The sequence below is a fragment of the Barbus barbus genome, assembly GCF_936440315.1.
Source record: "Barbus barbus genome assembly, chromosome: 25".
NCBI classification, from domain to species: domain Eukaryota; kingdom Metazoa; phylum Chordata; class Actinopteri; order Cypriniformes; family Cyprinidae; genus Barbus; species Barbus barbus.
In genome coordinates this window covers 12086369-12113733 of record NC_136753.1, presented here as the reverse complement: position 1 = coordinate 12113733, position 27365 = coordinate 12086369, and the positions used below count along the sequence as shown (strand labels likewise).

Genomic DNA, 27365 nt, shown 5'->3' with positions numbered 1-27365 from the left:
TTGAGTGATTTTAGTTTTTTCAAAATGTTTTTTTATCAACTGTTAGCCTATATAGTTGTATAGTTTTATTTAATTTTAGAATAATTATTTCTATATATCTGACTCTATTATTTAAAATGTCTCACCTCTGACCTTAATTTTCACAAAGCATTTTTGTAGGCTTTACAAGTTCTCTTCATGATTAATTATTGTTATCATTGTTTACATTGTTAGAATGCTTGCTAACATCTCTCAAGTTATGGGAAAGTACACATTTGTTGTACAGCATCAATGACGCATGTTGCTGCTGGACGGGTTTTTCCTAGTTGAGCAGAGGTGATTGTTTATGTCTTGTTTAAAAACAGGAATGACACAAATGCATAGAAATTTGCTGTATGTTAAGAAAGTATAGTTCCTGTTCATCATTCATCCTTTGATCAAGAGACAAAGTGTTTATTTTGTATAGGTGTAGATCAGTACACAAAGGAGAAGAAAAAAAAAGGTTTACATAATCAAAGAGATATACTCTAGAATTGTACACAATTGTATTGAAGCATATGTCACAGAATTTGTAATGAAATAGAATATACAAATATAAAAGAGAACATTAACATTGTACTGTGTATTATCTATAAATCACTATACAATAGTTACTTGCTCTCAGTTTTAAACTGTCAGTTTTCAAACTGTGAAAAGTGTTGACTTTTTTGTTTTACAAAAACAATGCGTAATTTGAACCCGAGTAAAAACAATACACAATATATAACAGAGTTTAGTCTGGCAGAATGCATGCAGGGCAGTTGAGATTAGATAGATTTGATGGCTAGAGGGGAAAATGCTCTGGCAGTGCTCTATATCCTAATTTTTTGGATTTCTGTACAGTAATGACATCTTGTTTGTATTTTTCCTCAGTTTGTGAGCCTGTGGTATACAACACTATTAAGTAGAATATCAGCTGGTTTTTATGTTCTGTTGTTGCTACTTAATGTAACTTAGGTAGCTGACTCATTGTAAACAAATTCCAAAGATGGTTTTACACACAGGTGGTCAGCGAAATTAAATCTGGTTTAATATTAATCTGTTGTGCAGTTGTGAACATTTAAAATAGTGGATCAGTATTCAGACTATAGTTATAAATAAATATATCATGCACCTTACCAACAAGTCCCAATAAAGCACCTTGTAAACCCATTTCTAAGCATTACGTTAATATTTATAAAAACGAAAAAAAAAAAACCTCCAAGTTCTGGCACATACACTGAACGATAGTCATGGAACCCTCAGGGTTCAGCACTTAGGACAAAATGCCTTATCTGTGAATGTTGCAACATTACTTTTTACATATACTACACACTATCATTCAAAAGTCTCAAAATGCTCAACATTTAATGGATGGAATATACAGTAAAATCAGTATTATTATGAAATAATATTATAATTTAAAATAAGTTGTCTGTTTTAATATATTTTCAAATGTAATTTATTCCTGTGATGGCAAAGCAGAATTTTCAGGAGCATGCACTGCAGTCTTGCAGCCTACTGCAGTCATCAGTGTGACATGATCCTGAAATTATTCTGATATGTTGATTTGGTTCTCAAGTAATATTTTGTATTATTATTAATGTTTGAAACAGTTGTTATGCATAATACTCTAGTGGAAATGGTAATACTTTTTTCCTAAGTGGATGAATAGAAAGTTTAAAAAAGCATTTGTCTGAAATAAATTTTTTTGTAACAATGCAAGTCTTTACTGTAACTGTTCATCAATTTAATGCATGTTAACTGAATAAAAGTATAATTCTTTCAATATCTACTGACCTTACACTTTTGAGCGGTAGTGTACAACTTTTTAGCTTTGTAGCAGACCTCCATTTTTTTTTTTTTGCTTTAAATGTACAGAATGTGCTTTTCAGTTTACCTTTATCTAAAAGGCCCATTATATTTCCTCTTTGGACCTCTGCGCATTGGTTCATAAATGTTTAGTGGAATTCTCTTTTAATCATGTTATGATCAATGTTGTTGTATGGACAAACAATGTTGTGTGAATATGGACGTTTAAATTAATCTATGTTTTATGATTATCTCTGTTCAGCCTGCTGTTTGTGTAATAAGCCTCACTGATTTCACCAGAAGCTTCAAGCAATCATCCTCTATTATTCATTCCCAATGGATGTGAAACTACAGCAGATTTTCTTGCAATCATCCTTAGGTAAGGTGTTTGGTTATAAAGAAGACCTATCATAGCATTTCTGAAGAGGTGCACATCAGGCTACATCATAAAGAGCATAACTAAACCGTGTCTACAATGTAGGTTTGACGCAGAATTATAAACTGGCCTTAAAATTGTGTTGAGGGGCTTTTGAATTTACGCTCTCATTCCCCTTACTCTTTCACCAGGTATCTGACTCAACCCACACAATCTTTTGCTGCTCCTCTGACACCACTGTTTTCAGAGTGTCAATAAGGGTGGCACTGTCATGCCAGCTCTCTGGTGGAATGCTCTGGTAAAGGCAGGGCAGTTTATCCAGAAGGGGCTCCTCGCTGCAGGAACACTCCAGCACCTGGGGCTCAGTCAAAACATTCTGCCGTAGTTTGTGTCTAGGAAACAATAACAGAACAGATAAATATAGCAGCAGTTATGCTCCCAGAACAGCATTTTTTGTGTTATAAATCTGAATCTTTAAATCAGCTTTTAGTTTCATGGAGGAAATTATAGTACCTCAATCTGCGGAGACTCCTCTCTGTAGACATGATGTAGATGATGATGGGGAAGATTTCGGCACGGTGGAGACGACGCACACAGTCCAAACCCAGTGGTAACACACAGTGAGTGCCCTATACATTGGATATTAAACAGATAGTTACACGTAGTCTCTCTCTCTCTCTCTCTTACACACACACACACACACACTCACCTAAAGGATTATTAGGAACACCATACTAATACTGTGTTTGACCCCCTTTCGCCTTCAGAACTGCCTTAATTCTACGTGGCATTGATTCAACAAGGTGCTGAAAGCATTCTTTAGAAATGTTGGCCCATATTGATAGGATAGCATCTTGCAGTTGATGGAGATTTGTGGGATGCACATCCAGGGCATGAAGCTCCCGTTCCACCACATCCCAAAGATGCTCTATTGGGTTGAGATCTGGTGACTGTGGGGGCCATTTTAGTACAGTGAACTCATTGTCATGTTCAAGAAACCAATTTGAAATGATTCGAGCTTTGTGACATGGTGCATTATCCTGCTGGAAGTAGCCATCAGAGGATGGGAACATGGTGGTCATAAAGGGATGGACATGGTCAGAAACAATGCTCAGGTAGGCCGTGGCATTTAAACGATGCCCAATTGGTACTAAGGGGCCTAAAGTGTGCTAAGAAAACATCCCCCACACCATTAAACCACCACCACCAGCCTGCACAGTGGTAACAAGGCATGATGGATCCATGTTCTCATTCTGTTTACGCCAAATTCTGACTCTACCATCTGAATGTCTCAACAGAAATCGAGACTCATCAGACCAGGCAACATTTTTCCAGTCTTCAATCGTCCAATTTTGGTGAGCTCGTGCAAATTGTACCCTCTTTTTCCTATTTGTAGTGGAGATGAGTGGTACCCGGTGGGGTCTTCTGCTGTTGTAGCCCATCCGCCTCAAGGTTGTGCGTGCTGTGGCTTCACAAATGCTTTGCTGCATACCTCGGTTGTAACGAGTGGTTATTTCAGTCAAAGTTGCTCTTCTATCAGCTTGAATCAGTCGGCCCATTCTCCTCTGACCTCTAGCATCAACAAGGCATTTTCGCCCACAGGACTGCCGCATACTGGATGTTTTTCCCTTTTCACACCATTCTTTATAAACCCTAAAAATGGTTGTGCGTGAAAATCCCAGTAACTGAGCAGATTGTGAAATACTCAGACCGGCCCGTCTGGCACCAACAACCATGCCACGCTCAAAATTGCTTAAATCACCTTTCTTTCCCATTCTGACATTCAGTTTGGAGTTCAGGAGATTGTCTTGACCAGGACCACACCCCTAAATGCATTGAAGCAACTGCCATGTGATTGGTTGATTAGATAATTGCATTAATGAGAAATTGAACAAGTGTTCCTAATAATCCTTTAGGTGAGTGTGTATATATATATATATATATATATATATATATATATATATATATATATATATATATATATATATATATATATATGCATAGCTGTATTGTAATGTGTAATGATCACTGATACAATTCATGGAAAGATGGTGAAACTGAAATGTATTACACATACTTAATAAAAACAGATATATTATCTGTGTGTGTGTGTGTGTATATATGTATGTGTGCATGTATATGTATATATATATATATATATATATATATATATATATATATGTGTGAGAAAGTAAAAGAAAGTGAAAGGACGTGTGGCCAAGTATAGTTACCCATACTCGGAATTTGTGCTTTTAACCCATCCAAGTGCAAACACACAGTAGTGAACACACACACCCGGAGCGCATTTTATTGTATATACATGCTTATTGTCATTATTATTGTATTGTACTACTGTAAACCCCCTCACTCAATAATCTTTTATTTCAACTTATTTTATACAATTGCTATTTGAATGGCTATTTATCAGACAATTAGTAATAAAATAGCAATGTTTTATGACATACCCGCTTCATGATCTTCTCCACTCCCTGCAACGTATAGCAAAGGTGTGTTTTCGAGTCACACTCTTCAAGAATCTCCCCCTTCTGCATTTGAATGGCATGCTCACTTGCCATCAGCAACTCTAAAATATAAGAGATGAGAGGAAGAAAGAGATGCCAAAAGTGAGGTAAGGAGGAAGCAGCCAAAGACCAAAGCAGATAAATAAGACTATACAGAGTTAAAACTAAAGTCAGACACAAAAATAAATTAAAAAAATCTGTCCTAAATAAATTCATGGTTCTCAAGTACATTTTTGTCTTTCACTAATGAAGGAGAACGACTGCACTGTAATTCCCCATACAATGTGTACAGTTCTGCCTAAGGGCTGTTTCATGTGTTTGTTTTAAATCCCCCCCCCCCCCCCCCCACCACCACTTTTAGTCTTTTTTTCTTTTCTGTATCACAATGACATTGTTCTGTGATTTGTTGATAAATCAACCGTAAAAGTGTATGTGAATTCTGTCAAATATGTTCCAATCAATATCCAATGCAGTATTGTGTCACTTTGAAACTGATAAAGGCCATACACCATACAGAAAAAGAGCAGCCTTGTGCACTTTCAATTTGTGTCATCAAAACCATAGTCATTACAACAGGATAAACTGACAGTTATATTGACAACATGACTAAGCATTTTGACTATATAGTTTGCAGTACAGGATAATAAGTGATTGCATGTAATCTGGATTTAGTCAGATTCCAAAAATTATTTTAAGGCTTAAAATACTGATACTAGTGATTTACTGATACTCACTGTAATGGGAGAGTTTTCTCTAATTATTTACTTTTTTCTACCATTTTATTTTCCCTTTTATTGAAAACACTTGAAAACTTGTATTTTTTGTATTTAATACAATTAATTGTTTTATTTTTACCTGGCTCACAGAGCTGATAACCTTCCTGTTCTGCCAACCGTTTGTGCAAGACACGGCCAAGCAATGTGGGAAGGAGGAGGACTGGTCGGCAGATGGGTGGGAAACGAGGTGAGACCAGGGTGTAGGGCATTAGGGTCACACATCTGCTGAGCACACAGCCATCACCTACAACAGAGAAAGATTTTCTTGACACTTAAGGTCTAAACCAGAATTTTGCCTGACATTGATTACCTCAAAAGTTCAAATGGAAATTTGTTAGTAGAAAATTTAGTAGCATTTCTCTCTCATACATAGCTTGCATTTAAAGTTCAATGTTATGACTAGGGTTGGGAAACAAGAATCTGTTCTTATTCAGAACTGGTTCAGTACTAAAGTATTGTAACAGTGTTTCCTGCACTACTCTTCACCACAACAATTCTACTTCAACAGTACAGTACAAATGATTAGCAAATGAATGCTTACAATGAGTCACATATTTTAGTAAAGCAAACATACTGTATACTGAGAACTTTCTGTGTTAGGTTTAACTTAAGCTTAAATCAGTGTAGTTACTGACTAGTTGTTCATATGAAAATGTGTATAGATACACATTATGAGTTTTGCCAGTATACTACTTTACTAAAATAAATGGAATATGTTACCAAATTGTTGGTTTAGTGTTACATTTATACAACCTGTCTATGAAAAATCATTAAAAAGACTTGTGTAAAAACCTTTCAAATAAATGTTTGGATTTTTTAAAAATAATAAAATGATCACACTTCCACAGTCAGACTGCATAACTTTTTTCAGCAATTTCCTCCTCAAAGTACTAAAATAATAGTTAATAAAACTGGAATTGGAGAACTGGAATCAGAACAGGAATTGGAATTGTTTATTTTCTTACATTTCCCATGTCTAATTAGGAGTAAAAAAAAACCTAAAAGGAGTTTGTCTTGTACTAACTGTCCTGTACTGTGTTGTTGTCATCCTCCACACTGAACCAGAGTGGGTTTCTGCTTTGCTGACTGGTGATGACGATCCTCGGCGCTCTCTGCTTCTCATGAGCTAAAGTTTTCCCCTGTGGACAGAAACAATTACTGATGAATAATGTAACAGACTCTACCAATCTGTGCTATTCAACAGAATCAAACATTGCGAGTCTACAATATTTTTTTCACGTCTCTGTTTCTCTAACTCGTTAATCTTTTAGTGACAGGACAATAAAAAGGTTTCCCTCTTACTTACAAGAATGTATGACTCATTTTTCTTTGATTAGTGTTTTGGCTAGTTTCACAGTTCACTAAGTTATGTGTTATTATTCCCTCACCAAAGTACCTCATTCCACACCCACAGTTCAATATTTTGGTGAGCATTTCCGTAATTCCAAACTAAGGCGATACAAAGCTAGACAAGAATGTTCACGCACTATGACTAACCATAAATTATGACTAACCTTTTAAACTGTCATGTCAACAGGCCAGCTAAGACAATCGTTTAGTTCAGTTTTAAATCATTGTATTAAGCACTGTGCAGCACTCTATTGCATTTATGTGTAGGTGTTTTTTGACACTTAATTTCTATTGATTATTGTCGATTTGATTGCACAGATACTATTTAAACTAAACTGAGCTAGACATCACTGAATTCAATAATGAAATGCCTTTAACTGAAAATTGAGTGTTTAATCTGATCATTATACATTACTGACACTCCAATTTGATACTATTAAGTGCTTTGACACAATCTGTACGGAGCCCTTTAAGGGACATTGTGGTGGGAAAAATTCGGGGTGAGTGGAAAAAATTCAGGGTGGGAGGAAAAAATATTTTTCAAATGTTTTGCGTTCTCTCACAAAACGTTTGCGTTCTCTCGTAAAAGTTTTGCGTTGTCTCGCAAAGATATTTGCATTCCCTCGCAATTTTGCGTTCTCTCGCAAAACCAGTTGAGTTCGGACAAACTCTTCCTGTTTACTTTACAGCTTGCAGTGGTTACAGCTTGTATGTTCACAATGGAGCGGTTCATAAAGTTTTTATTTTGAACTTGTACTCAAGTATAAAGAAATACAGGTTAGTTCAAGGCATGGTTCTCTAAAACGCTTAATGTGGCTTATTAAAACATGAGGACCAAATTCGATAATAATAAATAGGCCTACTTATTAGGTTAATATTAATAACCTTATTAATAATATTACTATTAATAAAGCAGAATAGCCCCGAATATGAATGCAACGGATTTGGTATTTTTAAAATCACCGTTTTCATTCATTAGCCTACCTTAAGCATTTTATGGGAGAGAAAAAGCTTACTTGCAGGGCGTTGCATTCATATTCTGGGCTTCTGCTTAGTAATATTATTAATAAGGTTATTAATATTAGCCTAATAATTTGATCACCTTTTATTATTCTCGAATTTGGTCCGCCAATGTCACTTGTTTTAAAGCATTAAGCCACATTAAGCGTTTTAGAATGTCCCAAAACCGTGCCTTGAACTAAGCACCAACTGTATTTCTTTATACTTGAGTCCAAGTTCAAAATAAAACTCTATGAACCTCTCTATTGTGAACATACGGAGCTGTATGAACCACTGCAAGCTGTAAAGTAAACAGTCCGAACTCAACTGGTTTTGCGAGGGAACGCAAAGTTTCTCGAGGGAACGCAAATATCTTTGCGAGAGAATGCAAAAGTTTTGTGAGGAAACGCAAAGTTTCTCGAGGGAACGCAAAAAATTCGCGAGAGAACGCAAAACATTTGAAAATATTTTTTCCTCTCACCCCCGAATTTTTCCCACCACAATGTCCCTTAAAGGGCTTCGTACAATCTGTATTGTTAAAAGCGCTATATAAATAAAGGCGACTTGACTTGACTTTTAACACTAAGCAAATTAAGCTTTTTATTACTATATAGTTCATAAATCACAATTATGTAGAAAGTGCAATAAAAAGAGAGAAATAATTCCTTTGATGATTTACTGATGGACTCTCACCTTTCTTTGTGCTTTGCGAGGGTAGGTCATATCCTCTAGAGCCCTGATTAAGAGCCTCTGTGCTCTGATGAGTTAACACGTATAGATTAATTTTTTTTATATAAAAGCATAGTAGAAAAACAAGTGCTTTTCGTTTAAATTTTAGATTCACTGGGCACATTTTACAATGTAAAACACAAAATATGCTCAGTTTTTCAAATAATAAAAAGCCTTTTGAGAAATAATGGTGTTGTATACCTGTAGTAGTTGGGCAGAGCCCCGCTCTTGAGATCTTCCAAGTGACAAGGGTGCACGTGACTGGCCCACCAGGAGCCATCATTGAAATGGTGAGTGTCTGTCACATGGACAATGTCGTTACACTTCACTGCGAGTGTTCCAGCTGTGTCCCCTGGCACTGTCATGTTTACACGGATGTAGAAGGAATCACCCGACATCACCTCGCCGTTCTTTAGCTGCTGCAGCAGGTTCTCATAAGCTAGGAGGAAATCGGCAGATTTTCAATGATTAAGAAAATTTTATTTAATAGGTCTCTGACCTGGTTTAATAAGTCTCTGACCTGTTTAACAACTAGCAATGTTAAACATATACAATGTGCAATAATCAAGATTAAACATTACAAAGTGTTTTGGTTCAGTTAATGAACAAATAGGGAAATGTTCCCTCTTTCAGAACAGTCTGTATTTACTGCTAAACTGTAACAACTTTAGAGATTAGTTTAGCAAGTATAGGATCATGATGCGCCATCCAGCATATTAATAATTAAATGAGCAAATGTTCAAGTTTTATTCTGTTTATAAATGTTTCAATTTATTTCATTTATTATAGCATAATATAGCATGTTCACCTATATTTCAGTCTACACAAAATGTCACAAAAGCGTGAATTTTGATATCTGACAGCTGTTACGTTGAATGGCAACAACAACTGCTCTAAAAGAGCTTCTCTAGAGACACTTGGTAACTGCATCTCTTTATCATCAATATGGATGAAATGTTGAAATGGCACCATTGAGTGATTAGGAATAAACAGGCTATGAACAAATAGCATAACAAAACACCCCCAAATTTGGTTCTTACCATCTTGGCTCGGTCTTATTGTAATGTTGCATGGTCCCTGGACTTGCCCAAGGGCCCACAGGGCCTCTTCCATAGTGGTGTCTTCTAAAACCATTCGTATAGCTCTCTGCTCCCGCTCATACATCAGCTACAAATACACAATTTTGGTTTTGATTAGTTCTCACTCCATCTAACTGCTGCTGGAAAATCTGAATGTTCCTCTAGGGATCAAAAATTATCTCTGTTATGTTTCCTTATTCAAAGAGGATTAAAAGAGAGATTTTCATTTTCTGTCTTATCTATGAAAGAATCAGAAGGGACCTGCCATTCTGAATTCTCTTCATGTCTCCTATACCACTTTGGTTTTCAGAGGAATTTCTTCAATATTCAAGTTAGACCGGTTCTGGATAGTAAAGGGCATTTTAGCTCTTAAAACCAACTAATGTTTACCAACTAACCAACTAATGTCTTTAAAATGAAAGCAAGTCTTGGGAATTCAGAAATTTCCTAAACACTCTAGAAATACTCACCTGAAGTATCTGAGATCCAGGACTGATGCCAGTGCTTTGAGCAGATGATCCTTCGGTCACATGATGCACAAACACACCGGTCTTATTGCCCCCGATGACCTGTATTTGATTCAACAGCATTTCTCCCTGGAATGACAAAGTGAGTACGCGACCAGTGATACGCAGAGCCTGAGGTCTGGAGCGCATTAGGAAGGGTGGGGCTGATGCTCTTGAGACACTAGATTTATACAAAATAACATGTTTAGCAATATGACCATTTTGAATAAATAAATAAATGTGAAACACACGTGATTATTGTGTTTTACTTTCAGTGTGGATTTTTTTTTTTACCTGTCATTAGGGCTCCTTCTGCTAGTAGAACAGGGAATTTGTGCTGGTGATTTTGGCTCATCAAAACTATCTCCTATCAGAATGGAAATCAAAAAGGTTTGAATGTGCCATTGTGATTCATTCTAATTGTCATGGATATACAGTGGCTCTAAAAAGTATATGGACACTTTTCAACATTTACGGCACACTGAAAAGTTTAAGAACTGAAAACTAAATAATGTGCAATGTATAATGTGTGCAAATTTTATACATTTATGTGGATGACACAGAATAGCACAATAACAATAATTTTACTCAAAGCATTTATTAACTTAGTATTAGTAACTTTACTAATAAAGAGAATGCTAAATGAGATCGAGCATCTGTGGATAAAATCCTCCAAACGATATGTGGAGTTTTGGGAACTAGGCAACAGTGATACTGTCAGTCCTCTGTCGTGTGTGTCATGTGTTCCCGCCTCATGTTTCCATATTTGGTTTGTTTCCTGTCCTTGTTAAATGTTATCATAAGTTAATTCTTGTCCAGCCGTGTTCGTCTCGTTGTCTATGATTATACCTGTGTATTTATAGTCCTGTCTGTTCAGTTTGATTTGGTCTGGTCTACTCGTTACTCCCCGGTGTTCCTGTCTGTGTCTTGCCCTGCCTTGATGTCCTCAGTAAAGACTATTATTTGAAGTTATATCCTCATCTGTGTGTTCCTGTGTCCTCCTCGTGTGTGCACCGTGACAGATACATTGTAAACATATTATTTTAAAGTAGTTCATCGAAGCTCAGTTCAAGTATTTCATGTAATTACTTTAGAAAATCACGTTTAAACTCTGAAAACTATAAGTAGTAGAAATGTCAATTTTTATTTTATTTTATTATTTTGAGATGTAATTCTATTATATATATTTTTTGACAGCAGATGAATGAAAACAAATGTTATAGTTTAGCATAAAAAAACATTTTTGTATATTTAATAGTAAATTTCTTGTTTGTTGATGAAGGGATACTTGAACTTTACATACTTTGGGTACATAAGTCAAAAAAGCTTAAGAAAACACTTTTTAGGTGCTGTTAATTGCATGAACTATGGACATGTTCCACTAATGTTTGACAAACAGAATTTGTTACAATTTTATTTTTTTGATAAATATTGTACCTAAAACTTTTATTAATGTTTTTCCTAAAAATGGAGCTTCTGTTATCTTTCTTCAAAAATAATTTTTTTGACATAATGTGGCTTAAGTGTGCAAATACTTCTTAGGGCACTTCATGTAACTGAGCGCACAAACATTTGAGACAAAATAAAATTTTAGCTTATTTAGGTAACCACAAAGAAATGTAGGAAGAAGTAACAGTACCTTTAGAAATGAAAACATAATCATGGTCAAAGCTGAGAGAATCCTGACTGCTGAAAATGGAACAAAGAGGTTTTTTTATTATTTCAAAGTAAAGTTCTCTGATGAATTATGGCTTGTCTAATTATATATCTAATGATTTTATAAAAGAAAAAGTGATCTCATAGCTATTTCCCATCAGACACTAAACAGGCCATAAGCATTGCCAATTTATTTTAAAGTCCACATTGAAAGGTATTTCCAGGTATTATAGGGTCACCCAATAACACCTGCAGTCTGAAAAAGTCTGCTGGGCTTGACAAGCTCCACATGAAGTGACATGCAAGCAGGATGTTTTAATCAGATATAATCAATATAATCATTTGGATTTTATAGCATTGGTTTTGGATATTGATTTTGGTCTGTGTAGATTACAATTCAGATGTAAACATGGTCCTCCTCATGTAAATTGGAACATACAATTATCAAGTTACATTATTAAAATTATGTAATAATTCTCAATGGGCAACTACTAACTAACTAACATTTTAAAATGTGAATTAAAAGCAGTAACTAAATAATATAGCCAAACCGCAAAACTCAGTACCAAACTGCTATTTTCACTCATTTACACAGTGCAGGCTTTACAGTGACATTACATTTCACTGCTACAGACCAGATGAGCAGCTCACCTGTAAATGTCTTCCACGTCACTTCTGGAGGCAAAGCCTCGTCTGCGGAGAGATTCAGAACAGGGGGGCTCCACTTGATCGGAACTGATACTGCAGATTGCTTCATCATTGAACTGTAAAATGTTGATACACAACCAAAAAATAAAACATCAAAATTCTATTAAATTTATTGTCTCATTTATTGAACCAGTTAATGGAGGCCCATTAACACCAAGAACGAAAACTATAATGGTAACCACGCCAATGAACAATACAATTCTGTATCTACTAAGCATGGATCTACTAAAAATGAATTTTAATTGGCTGTTTATCAGCTGGAGAAAAATAAATATTAATTTGATCAAGTGTGGACGTCCCTATTTAATTAAATTAGAAAAAAAAATTCAAAGCTTTTTTTTAAGGCTTATAATTATAGTTATTGTTCTTCAATGCATATGTGCTTTGCACACTTTTTTGCACTGATACCGTGAAACTGCATTCCAGTAATACCTACATGTATCACACAAAAGGCACTGGAACTGCATGTTGCTTAGACTGACATCTAAAGTTATGAATCATAGTTTGTTTTGTGCATATGTGCGGTTTAGTGCCAGGGTTATCTGAGATGCAGTATATATATATAACACACTAGGGTGGAAATTTAAATAAAGTCTTTCATTAGAATATCTTTCATGGTCAAGATTTGATGTCACTAGGCTTTCAAACTTTGGCATGCAGTGATCATTTAATTCTCAAAAGCACTCAACTAGCATCTGGTAAATGTGACTTTTGTTGCATTCCAATTAGCCATACTTAAATTATGCCTGAATGTTTTTTTTTTTTTGTGAAGAGTGCGCAGCAGAGGAGAGTAGATAATCTTCGGGAGATAGTAGATAATTTAGTCACAGTTAAAATCCAAATTTTTTCCACATTTTATTTAATAAAATTTTCACTACTCAAACAATTCTTCCTACCATATTAGCGAGAAAACAAGTAGCATGTTGATCTGCCAGTTATTCACAGAAATCACACAAAGAACATCAACAAAGTTAATTTTAGTTCTGTTACCAATATGTATCAGACAGCTAGTGCATGAACTGTTGGGGGGGTCCATGAGGCTAAAGACTATTTCACACTAGGATTCGATAAGCAGAACATTTACAGCATAAATGTACCTCACAGGTGTCAAAAGAGTTAAAACACTCAGGAAGAATTGCATTCAAGCGGCATAGCTGTCTTCTGGGTGAGGGACTGGATGGAGGGAACTCACTGCATGAACCTCTGCTGCTATCACAACTGAACTTCCTGTCCTACTTATTCAAAGAAATTATATTAAAAATAAAGTCATGTGTGGTTTTGTTTAGTTTACAAATGCACTTGACAGCACAATATTTAAAACTGCTCTAAAGAATGATTGTGGTAAACTACTGTGTGTTGGTTCTTGAATGTATAATACAAATTAGTCAGTGTTACCCTGGATTTTTCTCTTCTTTCTCTTTGCTTGCTACAGGCTTTCATGGCGAAAACTCTTGCCTGTAGCTCCATGAGTTGGCCTCTCAGCACGTCCTTCTCTGCGAGACTACGTGCAATCTGAGCCTGGGCCTCATCTCGGGACAAATATGCCTGAAAACATCAGCAGTATCTGTAATTATGCTTTCATTTGCAACTATTGAACTCCACAAGTTTGCACAAAAGCTGTATATTCTCCAGCAAGAATGTGCCCGAAAGCATCAATGAAAAAAACATCTAACCTTCGGAAAAAAGGTGTTAACAGTTTTATTCTCACAAATGATCTTGTTTGGTTTTATAATTTTTATATTTACTTCGTTTTCCATTTTTTTTCCTTTTGCATTTTTTTTAAATTCTTAAATTTTCTGTTTATTTCTAGATTTAGATTAGATTTTGATCCCAAGATTCAAAGATTTAAACCATATATGCATTTACTGAAGTTCATAGATCTAAACATTTTATTTCTCTTCCAAACCAAAGATGTTGGTCCATACTGTGTTCCATACGTCTTTGTGTTCTATCTTTATGTATATAATCCAGTTCCCTGTGATGGGAACAAGATGCTGTATTATGGTGACGACAATATGGGAATGCTCCCAAGCATGACCGGTGTCTGAAGCATGTGTACACTCTAAAAAATGCTGGGTTAAATTCTTAACTCAAATGCTGGGTTCAGCTTGTTGGGTCATTTTATTGGGTTATTTTTTTCTACCTAACCGCTGGGTTGAGCCTGTCTCCGGTGAAACTGCTGAGAGCATGGGCTTTTTAAGTCCACAGGAGAAAGCGGTTCTCAGCGCCATCACCGCCGCTTTGGTGCGCTCTTTCTGGAAAATAAAGGTTTGCATATATATACAGTGGCATGCGAAAGTTTGGGAACCCCTTGCAGAATCTGTGAAAATGTGGATAATTTTACCAAAATAAGAGAGATCATACAAAATGCATGTTATTTTTTATTTAGTACTGTCCTGAGTAAGATATTTTCCATAAAAGATGTTTACATATAGTCCACAAGACAAAAAAATAGCTGAAATTATTAAAATAACCACATTCAAAAGTTTGGGAACCCTTGGTTCTTAATACTGTGTGTGGTTACCTGGATGATCTACGACTGTTTTTTTGTTTTGTGATGGTTGTTCATGAGTCCCTTGTTTGTTCTGAACAGTTAAACTGAGCACTGTTCTTCAGAAAAATACTCCAGGTCCTGCAGAATCTTCAGTTTTCCAGCATCTTTTGCATATTTTAACCCTTTCCAGCAGTAACTGTATGATTTTGAGATCCACCTTTTCACACTGAGGATGATTGAGGGACTCAAACACAACAATTAAAAAAGGTTCAAACATTCACTGAACCTCCTGAAGGAAACACGATGCATTAAGAGCCGGGGGGTGAAAACTTTTGAACAGGATGAAGATGTCCAAATTTTTCTTATTTTGTTGAAATATCATATTTTTCCATTTAGTACTGCCCTTCTGACGCGACAGAAGATACTTGCATGTTTCCTGGAAGACAAATGAAGTACAATTTACCTTGATCTTCAAATTCAAAAAGTTTTCACCCCCGGCTCTTAATGCATCGTGTTTCCTTCAGGAACAGGAACATTCAGCGTTTGTTTCGCCATGGATACGCCTTTGCCTTGCATAACATAAATTTATTTTATTCGTTATAAATATGTTCTCTAATCTCGTTTGTTTTTGGGCAGGTTTTGGAGTCAGTCACGCCATCTCTCAGCTATGAGTGAAATGTGAGGCCGTGGTCAAAAGTTTGCAGTTCCCCACGAACAGCAGCCCTTCACCAGCTCAGAATTCGGCGACACACTGGCATGAGAATTAGCACTATTTTCGTAAAAAGTGATTACATAGAATGGTTGAATACACTTAAATAAATGTGCCTTTTTTATTTCTAAAATGCCCGTTAAATGAGTTTAAATGTAATATTGTAAACTATGGTGTATTCACACAAATAAATTCAATTTGTCTTGGATTTTGTCCATGGGTGTTCTTGTTTAGTAATAAATATTCATTTTCTGGTTATTGCTGTTGCCTCTAGTAATTCTGTGTGATTTTTAATTTCCAGCCCATTTTAAGCCAGCAATATAATAATTTTTAAACAATAAATTAAAGAACCCAGCATGGTGGGTAAAAACGTTTAACCCAACGAGCTGGGTTAAAATAACCCAGCATGTGTTCTGTCCAATATTTACCCAGCGCTGGGTTGCCAAATAACCCAAGTTGGTTTGTTTTTAACCCAGCATTTTTTAGAATGTAGAAACATGCCAAACTCTATTGGCAGACGGCAATCATATAATGTCACATGGAGTAGTCACCTTTAAATAAATATATAATTTCATTTAATTTATATAGCGCTTTGAAACAATACAGATTGTGTCAAAGCACTTAACAGTATCAAATTTGAGGATAGAGTGTCAGTAATGTATAATGATAAAATTAAACACTCAATTTTCAGTTAAAGGCAGTTCATTATTGTATTCAGAGATGTCATTGTCTAGCTCAGTTTAGTTTAAATAGTATCTGTGAAATCAAATTGACGATAATCGCTAGAAATTAAGTGTCCCCAACTGAGCAAGCCAGAGGCGACAGTGGCAAGGAACCAAAACTCCCTCTGTGACAGAATGGAGAAATTTTTTTGGGGAGAAACTGGGCTCAGTTGGTACCGCGACATCTCGGTGTGAAGGTCTGTGAGGAATGGAAGGCTCAAAGGAAAGAGGTGGTTTTGACCTGCTAGGAATCGCTTACCGAGTTTGCCAAAAGAGACTTCCTGTTTTTCACAAGACCAAGCTAAACGCAGCCTTTCCATGACAGCCAAATGCTTTTAGCCAAATCAGAAGAGGCTGCAGAGTGGCCTTCTGGATTTGGCATGAGAGACCTGGAGCTGGCAGGAGAAAAAAAAAAAAAAAAGGGAAACCCACTTACTAAATTCCTCTGCCAGCCCAGCACTAGCGATACCCATGATCAAAGCCACCGCACTGCCTCGGCAGACGCATGGCCTGAACTGTATCCTCGAGAAGAGAGCCAAGCAAGGAGCAGAGCTTCTTAACAGTGTTCCATGTAACTTCATAGGGCTGCTGTCTGCCAATAGAATTCAATGAGTTTCTACCGGGTGTGTCTCACTCATACTGGAAAATGAAGCTGCAGGCTCTTTGATCGGCCCCTGGTGGCTGGCTGCAGTACAGGTCATAAACCCCGCCCTCTCCATGTAAACTAATGGGACTTGAGTCATAACAAAAAAATTAATTATACTTCCAATACAATTTTCCAAAATATGATTTTGGTCATTTAAGGTAGTTGTTATCACACTGATATATGTTCAATTGTTCGTTTTTGTGGTGAGTTTGATTTTAGCTAGTAATTTGATGCCATAAAAACGGGGCATGTCATTATGGTTGATTGGGCCTGCGGGAGTTTGGGCGGGAGTTTGATTCCGCGGCTCCACCTCACGACTGTACTGCTCAGACTCAGGCTCCAAACGAATCTCTACTGCGCAGACTCGGGCTCCTAACGAATCTCTACTACGCAGACTCGGGCTCCAAACGAATCTCTACTGCGCAGACTCGGGCTCCAAACGAATCTCTACTGCGCAGACTCGGGCTCCTAACGAATATCTACTGCGCAGACTCGGGCTCCAAACGAATCTCTACTGCGCAGACTTGGGCTCCAAACGAATCTCTACTGCGCAGACTCGGGCTCCTAACGAATATCTACTGCGCAGACTCGGGCTCCAAACGAATCTCTACTGCGCAGACTCGGGATCCAAACGAATCTCTACTGCGCAGACTCGGGCTCCAAACGAATCTCTACTGCGCAGACTCGGGCTCCAAATGATGTCATTTACTCACGATGGCAGCTGCCATACTGAGATGTTTTGGGTTCACTTTTCTATAATGGAAGGAAGTGGAGACGTGTTGTCCATCTTTTTTTACAGTCTATGATTTCTACACGTGCCTCAGACACTGGTCATGCTTAGGTGTGACACTGTGACACAGCGTCAAATTTCCCTAGAAAGGGAACTGAAAGTTTATTGTACTGTATAAACTGATCTCATTGTTGAATCTAAAACTTATTTAGGACCTAATGTATATATACCTGATATATACATTAGTACCAATACCTGAGTATGATATTTGTTCATTATAGATATTGATTGTACTGACCCTGTCTCTCTCTGCCTGCACCTCATCTAGCTGACTATGGAAAAGGGTACTCCTGTGCTGATACATCTCACAGTCCACAGTCAACTTCTCCACCTCCAGGGCTAAACAGTCCTTCTCTTCTAGGAGCTAAAAAGGTGAGAGGGAGCATAGTGATAGAAAGAATATAGACATTTAAAAAAATGCAAGAAGTATTTGACACACTTCTTCAAAGTAATGTAGTACAATTCATCAGTAACTTGAGTTTGGAGAAATTTGTCAAATCGATTGAGAAAAACTAATAAAAAATATTATAAAGTTTTACACAAAGTACAACATTTTGAAATACAGAAACAACATTAAGGTTAAGGAAAGACCAGTTTTACCTCCTCTTTCTCTTGCTGGAGTCGTATATTCTCCTCATTGAGCCTGCTGACTTCCTCAGCAAGTTCTGAACGTCTGTTCTCCACCTCCTTTAAATCATGGGTCAGGATGTCGTGCTGTACCTGATTGAAAGAGACAGAGACAGACAGACAGACAGATTCAATCAGATAAGATGGAGTCCCATAATTTGTTGACTTGTTATATTGCTATGAAAATGAATCTCTTATTTACTGGGAACAGCGTCTCAGTCTCCAGTAACTTTGCGCGTACAGCGTTGAGCTCATCTTTGAGCTTCTGTGTGTCAGTGGGATTCTTCAAGGAACGCTGCCTCTCAAAGTCTGTCTCTTTCCTTGCCTTTTTTAACTCATACTGCAGCTGGGAAATCTGGAGAAGAGGTGAGGAGAAGAGATCTATGTATGCCCTGGTGTTTTTTGGAAAACAATCCAGCGTTACTCTTTTTGTTGTGCTGATTATACTGTAGATCTTTTTTTTTTTTTTTTACCCTGGCTCCCTGCCAAGTAGGTAAAGTAAATTTGTTTGTTAATGTAGCAAAATATGCAAAGCAAAAGGGTTCAGGTTTCTTGTTAATGAATAGCTAAAATTTCATTGCCCTGTAACACTCAAAACAAATTCTGTCAGATTAAACCAGATAGAACAAAACTGATCTCCACTATTAATACAACAGACAGAGATAATACAGCATAATACTTTCCACATATTTCTCTCACACTGTTTAATTCCATAGATTAAACTAGAACTAAACTAACACCATGTTTCTTATCTATTTAATAAGACAAGACATTTGAATGGGATTCTCAGTTTTTCATGTCAACCAGAACAGAAAATACAAAAAAATAAATTAATGTCAAGATATTTATACATTAGTAATGATGAAAACTTGATCTAATATGTTTTGCAACAAGTACAAAACCAACATTTGTTTTAATTTCTAAGACACATTAGAGAATTTGAAAAACGTTACACACACACACAAACAAACCACTTCCTACAAAAAACAACTATTATTATAACTATAATTATTATTATTATTATACATTTTTATGTATCAGCTGTCAGAGTTCGTGCCTGGAGTCATGATCGTTTGTCGCCATTTCTGCTGTAAACTACAGTTTTCTTTTTAAATAAAAGATTTGATGATGCATATACCAGCAAGCAGATGCGACCAGAATATGAACCGACTAAGCTAAATTGCATAAGCATTTTCCCATAAAGAACATACACACAGATAAGGAGTGCCCAGCTGCCACTAGCCAATACTGTATACGCACACACACGTGCACACAAACAATTATTTTTTAATGTATTTAATGTAACACTTTAGTTATTAAATCGTTGCTTGCATATTACAATATTAGCTGTTTATTAGTACTCATAAAGCACATACTAATGCCTTATTATGCATCTTACATATTACCTTATACCTTTATAGTAAGGAGTTTATTGAGGCAAAAGTCAATAGTAAGGTAATAGTGAGAATTGGACCCAAAACTAAAGTGTGTGTGTGTATATATATATGCATTAAGAGCCGGGGCATGAAAACGTTTTGAATTTGAAGATCAAGGTAAATTTGCCTTATGGAAAACATGTAAGTATCTTCTGTAGCTTCTGAAGGGCAGTACTAAATGAAAAAATATGATATTAGGCAAAACAAGAAAAATGTACTCATCTTCATTCTGTTCAAAAGTAAGTTTTGGCTCTTAATGCATGGCTTTTCCTTCTGGAGCATCAGTGAGCGTTTTAACTTTCTGTAATAGTTGCATATGAGTCCCTCAGTTGTCCTCAGTGTGGAAAGATGAATCTCAAAATCATACAGTCATTGTTGGAAAGGCTTCAAATACACAATGCTGGAAAACCAAAGAATTTGTGGGACCTGAAGGATTTTTCTGAAGAACAGCAGGCAGTTTAACTGTTCAGGACAAACAAGGGACTCATGAACAACTATCACTAAACAAAAAAAAACACAGCTTTGGATCGTTCAGGTAATTAAGAATCAAGTGTATGTAAACTTTTGAACGAGGTCATTTTTATAAATTCAACTATTATTTTCTCTTGTGGACTATATGTAAACATCTTTTATGTGAAATATCTTATTCAGGTCAGTACTAAATAAACAATAACATGCATTTTGTATGATCCCTCTTATTTTGGTAAAATAATTAACATTTAGCAGATTATGAAAGGTGCATGTAAAGTTGACTTCAACTACATACATACATACATGGCCAAAAATAACAGCACCCTTGGTAAATATGATCAAAGAAGGCTGTAAAATTAATCTGCATTGTTAACCTTTTGATCTTTTATTTAAAAAAATTCACAAATATCTAACCTTTCATTGGATAATAAGAATTTAAAATGGGGAAATATCATTATGAAATTAATGTTTTTTTCAAATACACGTTGGACAATTATTGGCACCCCTAGAAATTCTTATGAATGGGAATATACTTCAGAGATATTTTACTCATATTCACAATTTTGAGCACTCCAGGGTGATTAAGAACATGAAATTATCCAGCCATGGCTTCCTGTTTCACAGAAATATAAATAGGAGGGAAAACAAATTCCCTTAATCATCCATCACAATGAGAAAAACCAAAGAATGTATTTCTGATGTGCAGTAAAAGATAATAGAGCTTCACAAATTAGCGAAGTGGCTTTAAGAAAAGAGCTAGAGCAGTGAAAATTCCCATTTTCATCATCAGGGCAATAATTAAGAATTTCCAATCAACAGAAAATGTTATGAATCTGCCTGGAAGAGGACATGTGTCTATATCATCCTAATGCACGGTGAGGAGGAGAGTTTGAGTGGACAAAGACTCTTCAAGAACCACAGCTGGAGAATTGCAGAAAATAGTTGTCTCTGGGTCAGACAACCTTAAAAAAAACTTGTCAAACAGCACCTACATCACCACATTGTTTGGGAGGGTTTCAAGAAAAATTCTCATAGCTCATCCAAAAACAAACTCCAGCATATTCAGTTATCAGACACGACTGGAACTTCAAATGGGACTGGCTTCTATAGTCAGATGAAACTAAAAAAATGAGCTTTTTAGCAGCAAACACTCAAGATGGGTTTGGCGAACACAGGGATAAAAAAGTACCCCACGTGTACAATGAAATATACTGCTGTGTTTTTGATGATGTGGGCTTATATTTCTGCTGGAGGTCCTGGACATCTTGTTTAGACACATGGTATCATGGATTCTATCAAATACCAACAGATAAAAAATCAATAAGTGACTGACTCTGTTAGAAATCTTATAATGGGCCATGTTTGGATCGTCCAACCGTACAATAATCCATATACAAAGCAAAAATGGGTCACTGGGCACTAAACCAAGCTTCTGCTATGGCCATTCCAGTCCTCGGACCTGAACCCTATATAAAATGAGTGAGGTGAACTGAAGAGAAGAAGCACCATCATGGCGCTGTGAATCTAAAGGGTCTGGAGTGATTCTGGACGAAGGAATGGTGTTCTCTAACCTCATCAGGAATTATAGGAGAAAATTTAGAGCTGTTAATCTGGCAAATGGAGGTTTCAAAAAGTATTGAATAAAAGGGCGCCGTTAATTGTGGCCAATGTGTATTAGAGAAAAAAAAATTGTTTCATAATGATATTTCCCCATTTTAAATTCGTATTATCCAAAAAATAAAAGATCAAAAGGATTAACAATGCAGATTAATATTCACATCCTTCTTTGATCATATTTACCAAGGGTCCCGATATTTTTGGCCATGACTGTATGTATATATATATATATATATATATACACACACACACACACACACACACACATGTATACACACATATACACGAAGCCAGAGGGTGCAGAAAGTGCAAGACGGACTCATATAGAAGTAATAATTTACAATTTACCAGGAAATCCCTAATATGGACAAAAGCGTCCAGCTATCACGGTGTTATCTGAATAAAAGGCAGAAACCTTTGGAAACGTGAAGACGCACAGTTGCGACAATATATGGTCTATTTGTGCTTTTTTTCAGTCATCTACAGGTAATAAATAAAGTATATGAAGAATTCAAGTGCTACTTGAGATATCATTTATAACAGTACAGAAACTACTCTGCCTTACATGTGATAAAAGTGAAAAAAAAAGTGTTTGTAGTACATTAACAAATCATTTATTGGTTATTATCCAACAGTGTATCTGATTTCTAAGCCAATTAAAAGAAAGGAATAAGAGAAAATTAAGTTTCCTATATACAGAGGTATATATATATATATATATGAAGTGGTATGAATACTTTCGCAAGGCACTGCGTGTATGTATATGTATATATACAGTGGTGTGAAAAAGTCCAGATTTTTTTTTTTTTTGAATGTTTGTCACACTTTAATGTTTCATATCAAACTAATTTAAATATTAATCAAAGATAACACAAGTAAACACAACATGCAGTTTTAAAAACAAAATCCAAACCCACATGCCCCCCCCCCCCCAGTTAAAACATAACTGTGGTTTATCACACCTGAGTTCAGTTTCTCTAGCCACACCCAGGCCTGATTACTGCCACCCCTGTTCGCAATCAAGAAATCACTTAAATAGGACCTGGCTGACAAAGTGAATAGACCAAAAGATCCTCAAAAGCTACACATGTTGAGATCCAAAGAAATTCAGGAACAAATGAGAAAGAAAGTAATTGAGATTTATCAGTCTGGAAAAGGTTATAAAGCCATTTCTAAAGCTTTGGGACTCCAGCGAACCACAGTGAGAGCCATTATCCACAAATGGAACAGTGGTGAACCTTCCCAGGAGTGGCCGGCTGACCAAAATTACCCCAAGAGCGCAGCGACGACTCATCCAAGAGGTCACAAAAGACCCCGCAACAACATCTAAAGAACTGCAGGCCTCACTTGCCTCAGTTAAGGTCAGTGTTCATGACTCCACCATAAGAAAGAGACTGGGCAAAAATGGCCTGCATGGCAGATTTCCAAGACGAAAACCGCTGCTGAGCAAAAAGAACATAAAGGCTCGTCTCACAAACTCTGGCAGCTGATACATAAAAATGTATAATAATAATAATAATAGTAACAATAATAATAAATAACACACCTGTGGGAACTTTGCCTTAATATTTTAAAACACCATTGCTCTCCACTGAGAACAGCGTAGTTTTTACCGCGTAAACAGCAGAAATGGCGAGAAAAATCGTGGCAGCTGCCACGAACTCTGGCAGATGCCACAGGAAGTGGCGTTGACCTGCCACTGCCATGGAGAGCACCAGCCCCTGCAGTTTCACTTACCACATAAACAGAGTAAGGAGAGATGACTGAGGACGATGGCGAATGATTTACATATCCTGAGCACCACTGACACTCTAATGTTGTAAAATGTAAAATGTGCCATTCCATAGTATAACAGAGTAAGTGCGATCGTGAATCTAGAAAGTGAAACTAAAAAGCGATTGTGAAAAGCAGTTTCACATAATAGAGGCTCCCTGATGCCCACAATTTATATACAGTATAATATACATTTCTATATACGGGGGAGGGAATCACGATTTTGAAATCTGGCATCCACACATATGTACACAACCATGGCAACTACAATTGTGGAAACAAGCGAAGATGACAAGCATATTCAAGCAAAAGCCAACACGGATAAGTTGTGTGAACAAAGCAAAATCAACGTTACTCACCTATCAAGAAGAAATAACTCAACCTCGGCGTCTGATTCGAGCCCTTCCCACTCCTTGTGTTTTCTCCACTGCTGGAAAGCTGCTCTGATATTTATGTGATATTTACCTCTTGCCTGATCGTAACCCTTCTTTTTAATGTTTTGTTTCTCTGATATTTTCCTCTTTTTTATCTGCCATCTCTCTCGATCTATAGTCGATCTGCTAATATCCGTCCTGTGCACTCAAATTGAGCGCTCTGTTCTCTCTATCGGTACAAGAGAAGCGCTCTTACTGCTGATTGGCTACAAGTGTGTTTTTGGACTCGGTCAGACACTGCGGTCAAGAGTTTAAAAAAAAAAAATCGCTCAGTGCCACCACTACTTAATGTACATAGCGGGAACCCTGATTAATTCTCTGTTTGCCAATGTTGCCTTTCGTAGAGACAGTGCGGATGACGGATAGGCCTAATGGATAGCGAGTCGGACTTGTAACCCAAAGGTCACGGGTTGTCGGTGGGGGGAAGTGAACAACCAGTGCTCTCGATGAGACCATTGAGCAAGGCACTGAGCCCCAACTGCTCCCTGGGCGCCCGACTGCTCCGGGTGTGTGTTCACTGCTGTGTGTGTGCACTTGGATGGGTTGAATGCAGAAAACAAATTCCGAGTATGGGACACCATACTTGGCCACATGTCACTTCACTTCAATGTAATTTACTGAATGGTACCTATAATCCAAGTAGAAGGCAAACATATACATTCTATCTGTTTCCTCACCTCCAGTTGCAGGTCTCTGTTGCGTACAATAGTTGCAGACTTCTCCTCAAGAGCTGTGGTATATCTGACATAGAGATCACACTTCTCATCCTTCAGTTTCAGCAGTTCCCTGTTTAAACCTACGCAGAAGATGACCGGACATTATATAGTCTTGACACAGACAAAGAAAAATTGACTGTGCAAAAACATTGATCTGAAATTCTGAATTTCTCAAAGCACATAATTAAAATGCAACAATATTAAAAGGTTATCACAATGTTAACACTTAAATAAAATTAACTTTCGTTAATTTTATTCACAAATATTATTACATTTGACATTTAATAGTAACTTTAGGTCATTTTTAAATACTTAATTTCATAACATCTCATTCTTATGTTTAATTGTATTCAGACAATTAAATTAAGACTATTTTCAATTGTATTTATTTTTAATATGTATTCAGATACGAATAATTTACATTACATATGTTTGCTAATGATTTATTAAACAGAGGATTGGCACACTGATGTGAAGCTATATTAAGTGCACACCATCCAGGTGACTGCGCAGTCGTGCATGCTCTCCCTGCATCTGGCTGAGCTCTTCATTATTTTGTTGGGTCTGTTCTAGTTTCCCCTCCAGGTGACAACATCTGCCTTGCAGCCGCGAAGCCTCGTGCCGTGCCACTTGTAGCTCTGTCTGCATACTGCTCACTGCACGAACCAGGTACTCTGTCAACTCATTGTAATTTATCAGACCTGGCAAGCACAGAAGCAAGGTTTTACAAATGAGCCTTGAATATGGTGACAAAAATACCCTTTGAATTTTCAGTCATGAAAATATTCACTATTTAATGTTTGTGTGAGAGATCTTTATTGAACAACATCAACAACAAAAAAAAAAAAATTATATAATGTGTTGATTTTATCTAGAAGATGTCGAAATGCCAGCTCAGATCTTTAACTACTACAACTTGTAATGCATAGATCAGAATCTATAGGATAAAAATGCACTGACTGACCGCTGAAGCCTGAAGGCTCAATGCTGGGCTGGCGGCCGGTGATCCGTGTGTAGAGAGCAGGGTAATGAATCATCAGACTTTCAAGCAGAGCCATTGCACCATTATGACCCTGTACACGTAACAAGTCAAGCATGTGACCTGCAGAAAAAAGATATATATTTCAGATATTACATTGTACATAACATAAGAAACACTGAACAGAATTTTTTTATTTCCAATATAATCGACCAACATTCAAGCATTCCTTAAAAGAATACTTCAGACAAAAATGGAAATGATTTACTTGCCCTCATTTCATTCCAATCCTGTATGCATTTTTTTCATCCTGGTTCAAAAACGTGTGTTGACATTACTGATTCTAATATTGCGTTGGTTCTCACATATGTAGTAACTGAACTGAATGAGCCATTTTTGAATTCTGAATACAAGCAGGCTAGACATTATATTAATCACACAAACCATATAACTTTAGAATATTTTAAATAGTCTATGAATTACTTTTTTGCTTGAAGTGTTTTATCCTTTTAGAGCTTTGGCAGGCTACGGTCATTTCAAGCTGACATTGTATGGCAAGAATTGTTTACTTTTGTATTACAAAGAAAAAAAATTGCATACAGCAGGTTTGGAAAAACAAAGTAAATACTGACAATAATGAATTTTAATTTATGGTAACCTATTTCGTTAATTTACATGCTCTTCTTTCTCTTTCTCTAGCTCTTGCCTTTTCTAAAAAAACGAAAGGCTTTCTTTGAATTTTATTAGCATAACCTCTGATCTAGCGGACCTATCTATCTGTAGCTAATCTGTATTTCACCATGTGTCCAATAAGCTTTCTCATAAAGAAATCACCCAAATATTCCAATAACTGGTCGTTTTCACTTTGGCTGCTCTAATCCAAAACAGATCTTCAATCCTGAAGGAACAAATACTGTATATCATAATTTCAACTTCCATATCTTATCATTTATGAACTTTTTAAGATAAAAAATTAAATAGTTTTTAGCATGAAATAAAGCTGTCCTTTGTTATCTTTTCTCATACTCTGGTATATTTCAAGCATCTCTCTCCGATACACATCAGTCAGAGTATCTTACTTGTCTTCATGCCGCGGTTGGTAAAATTCAAACAGGTGAGAATCTCATCCTCATCCAAGACTGTGAGGACCCGTGCCTGTCGCAGGTAAGGGATGAGAACACAGGGTCGGACACCAAGAGAGATAGCATGACGGTTATCATTGATAAGATCCCACAATTCTTCTTCTTCCAGATCCTTCAGGTCCGGAGTATTTAGGACACTCTCAGCCATGCTGAATTTCCTAAATCCGACTCTTTGCCAAACAAATAAATACAGAGGATGTTATTAAAGTAAAATAAAATAAAAACTAACTACAATAAAAAGAAACCAGTCCAGTGCAAGTATAAACACAGCAGAAGTGAAATGAGAAATGAGAAGCAGT

At 36.6% G+C, this 27365-nt stretch overlaps 1 protein-coding gene across 1 annotated transcript; it reads right to left on the bottom strand.

The window, feature by feature from the left end:
• Positions 1–414: 414 nt before the first annotated feature.
• card14 (caspase recruitment domain family, member 14) lies at positions 415–27365 on the bottom strand. Its single transcript, XM_079377645.1, has 21 exons — positions 27004–27365; positions 25910–26047; positions 25440–25646; positions 24907–25025; positions 18701–18853; positions 18472–18591; positions 18110–18235; positions 13906–14055; positions 13608–13742; positions 12454–12566; positions 11786–11835; positions 10441–10513; positions 10111–10327; positions 9602–9728; positions 8763–9000; positions 8526–8589; positions 6508–6622; positions 5563–5727; positions 4651–4769; positions 2699–2814; positions 415–2577 (listed from the first exon to the last, which is right to left on the bottom strand). The coding sequence occupies exons 1-21, from the start codon at positions 27212–27214 to the stop codon at positions 2370–2372; spliced, it is 2964 nt and encodes a 987-aa protein (XP_079233771.1). The 5' UTR covers positions 27215–27365; the 3' UTR covers positions 415–2369.

What these genes read in the sequence shown, in the direction of transcription:
- card14 (XM_079377645.1), bottom strand. Translation starts at nt 27,214, where the DNA reads ATGGCTGAGAGTGTCCTAAATACTCCGGACCTGAAGGATCTGGAAGAA. An exon ending in TCCAGCAAGAGAAAGAGGAG is followed by an intron (nt 18,236 to 18,471) that starts GTAAAACTGGTC and finishes TCACCTTTTTAG; the next exon opens with CTCCTAGAAGAGAAGGACTG. An exon ending in AATAAGACCGAGCCAAGATG is followed by an intron (nt 9,001 to 9,601) that starts GTAAGAACCAAA and finishes ATTTCCTCCTAG; the next exon opens with CTTATGAGAACCTGCTGCAG.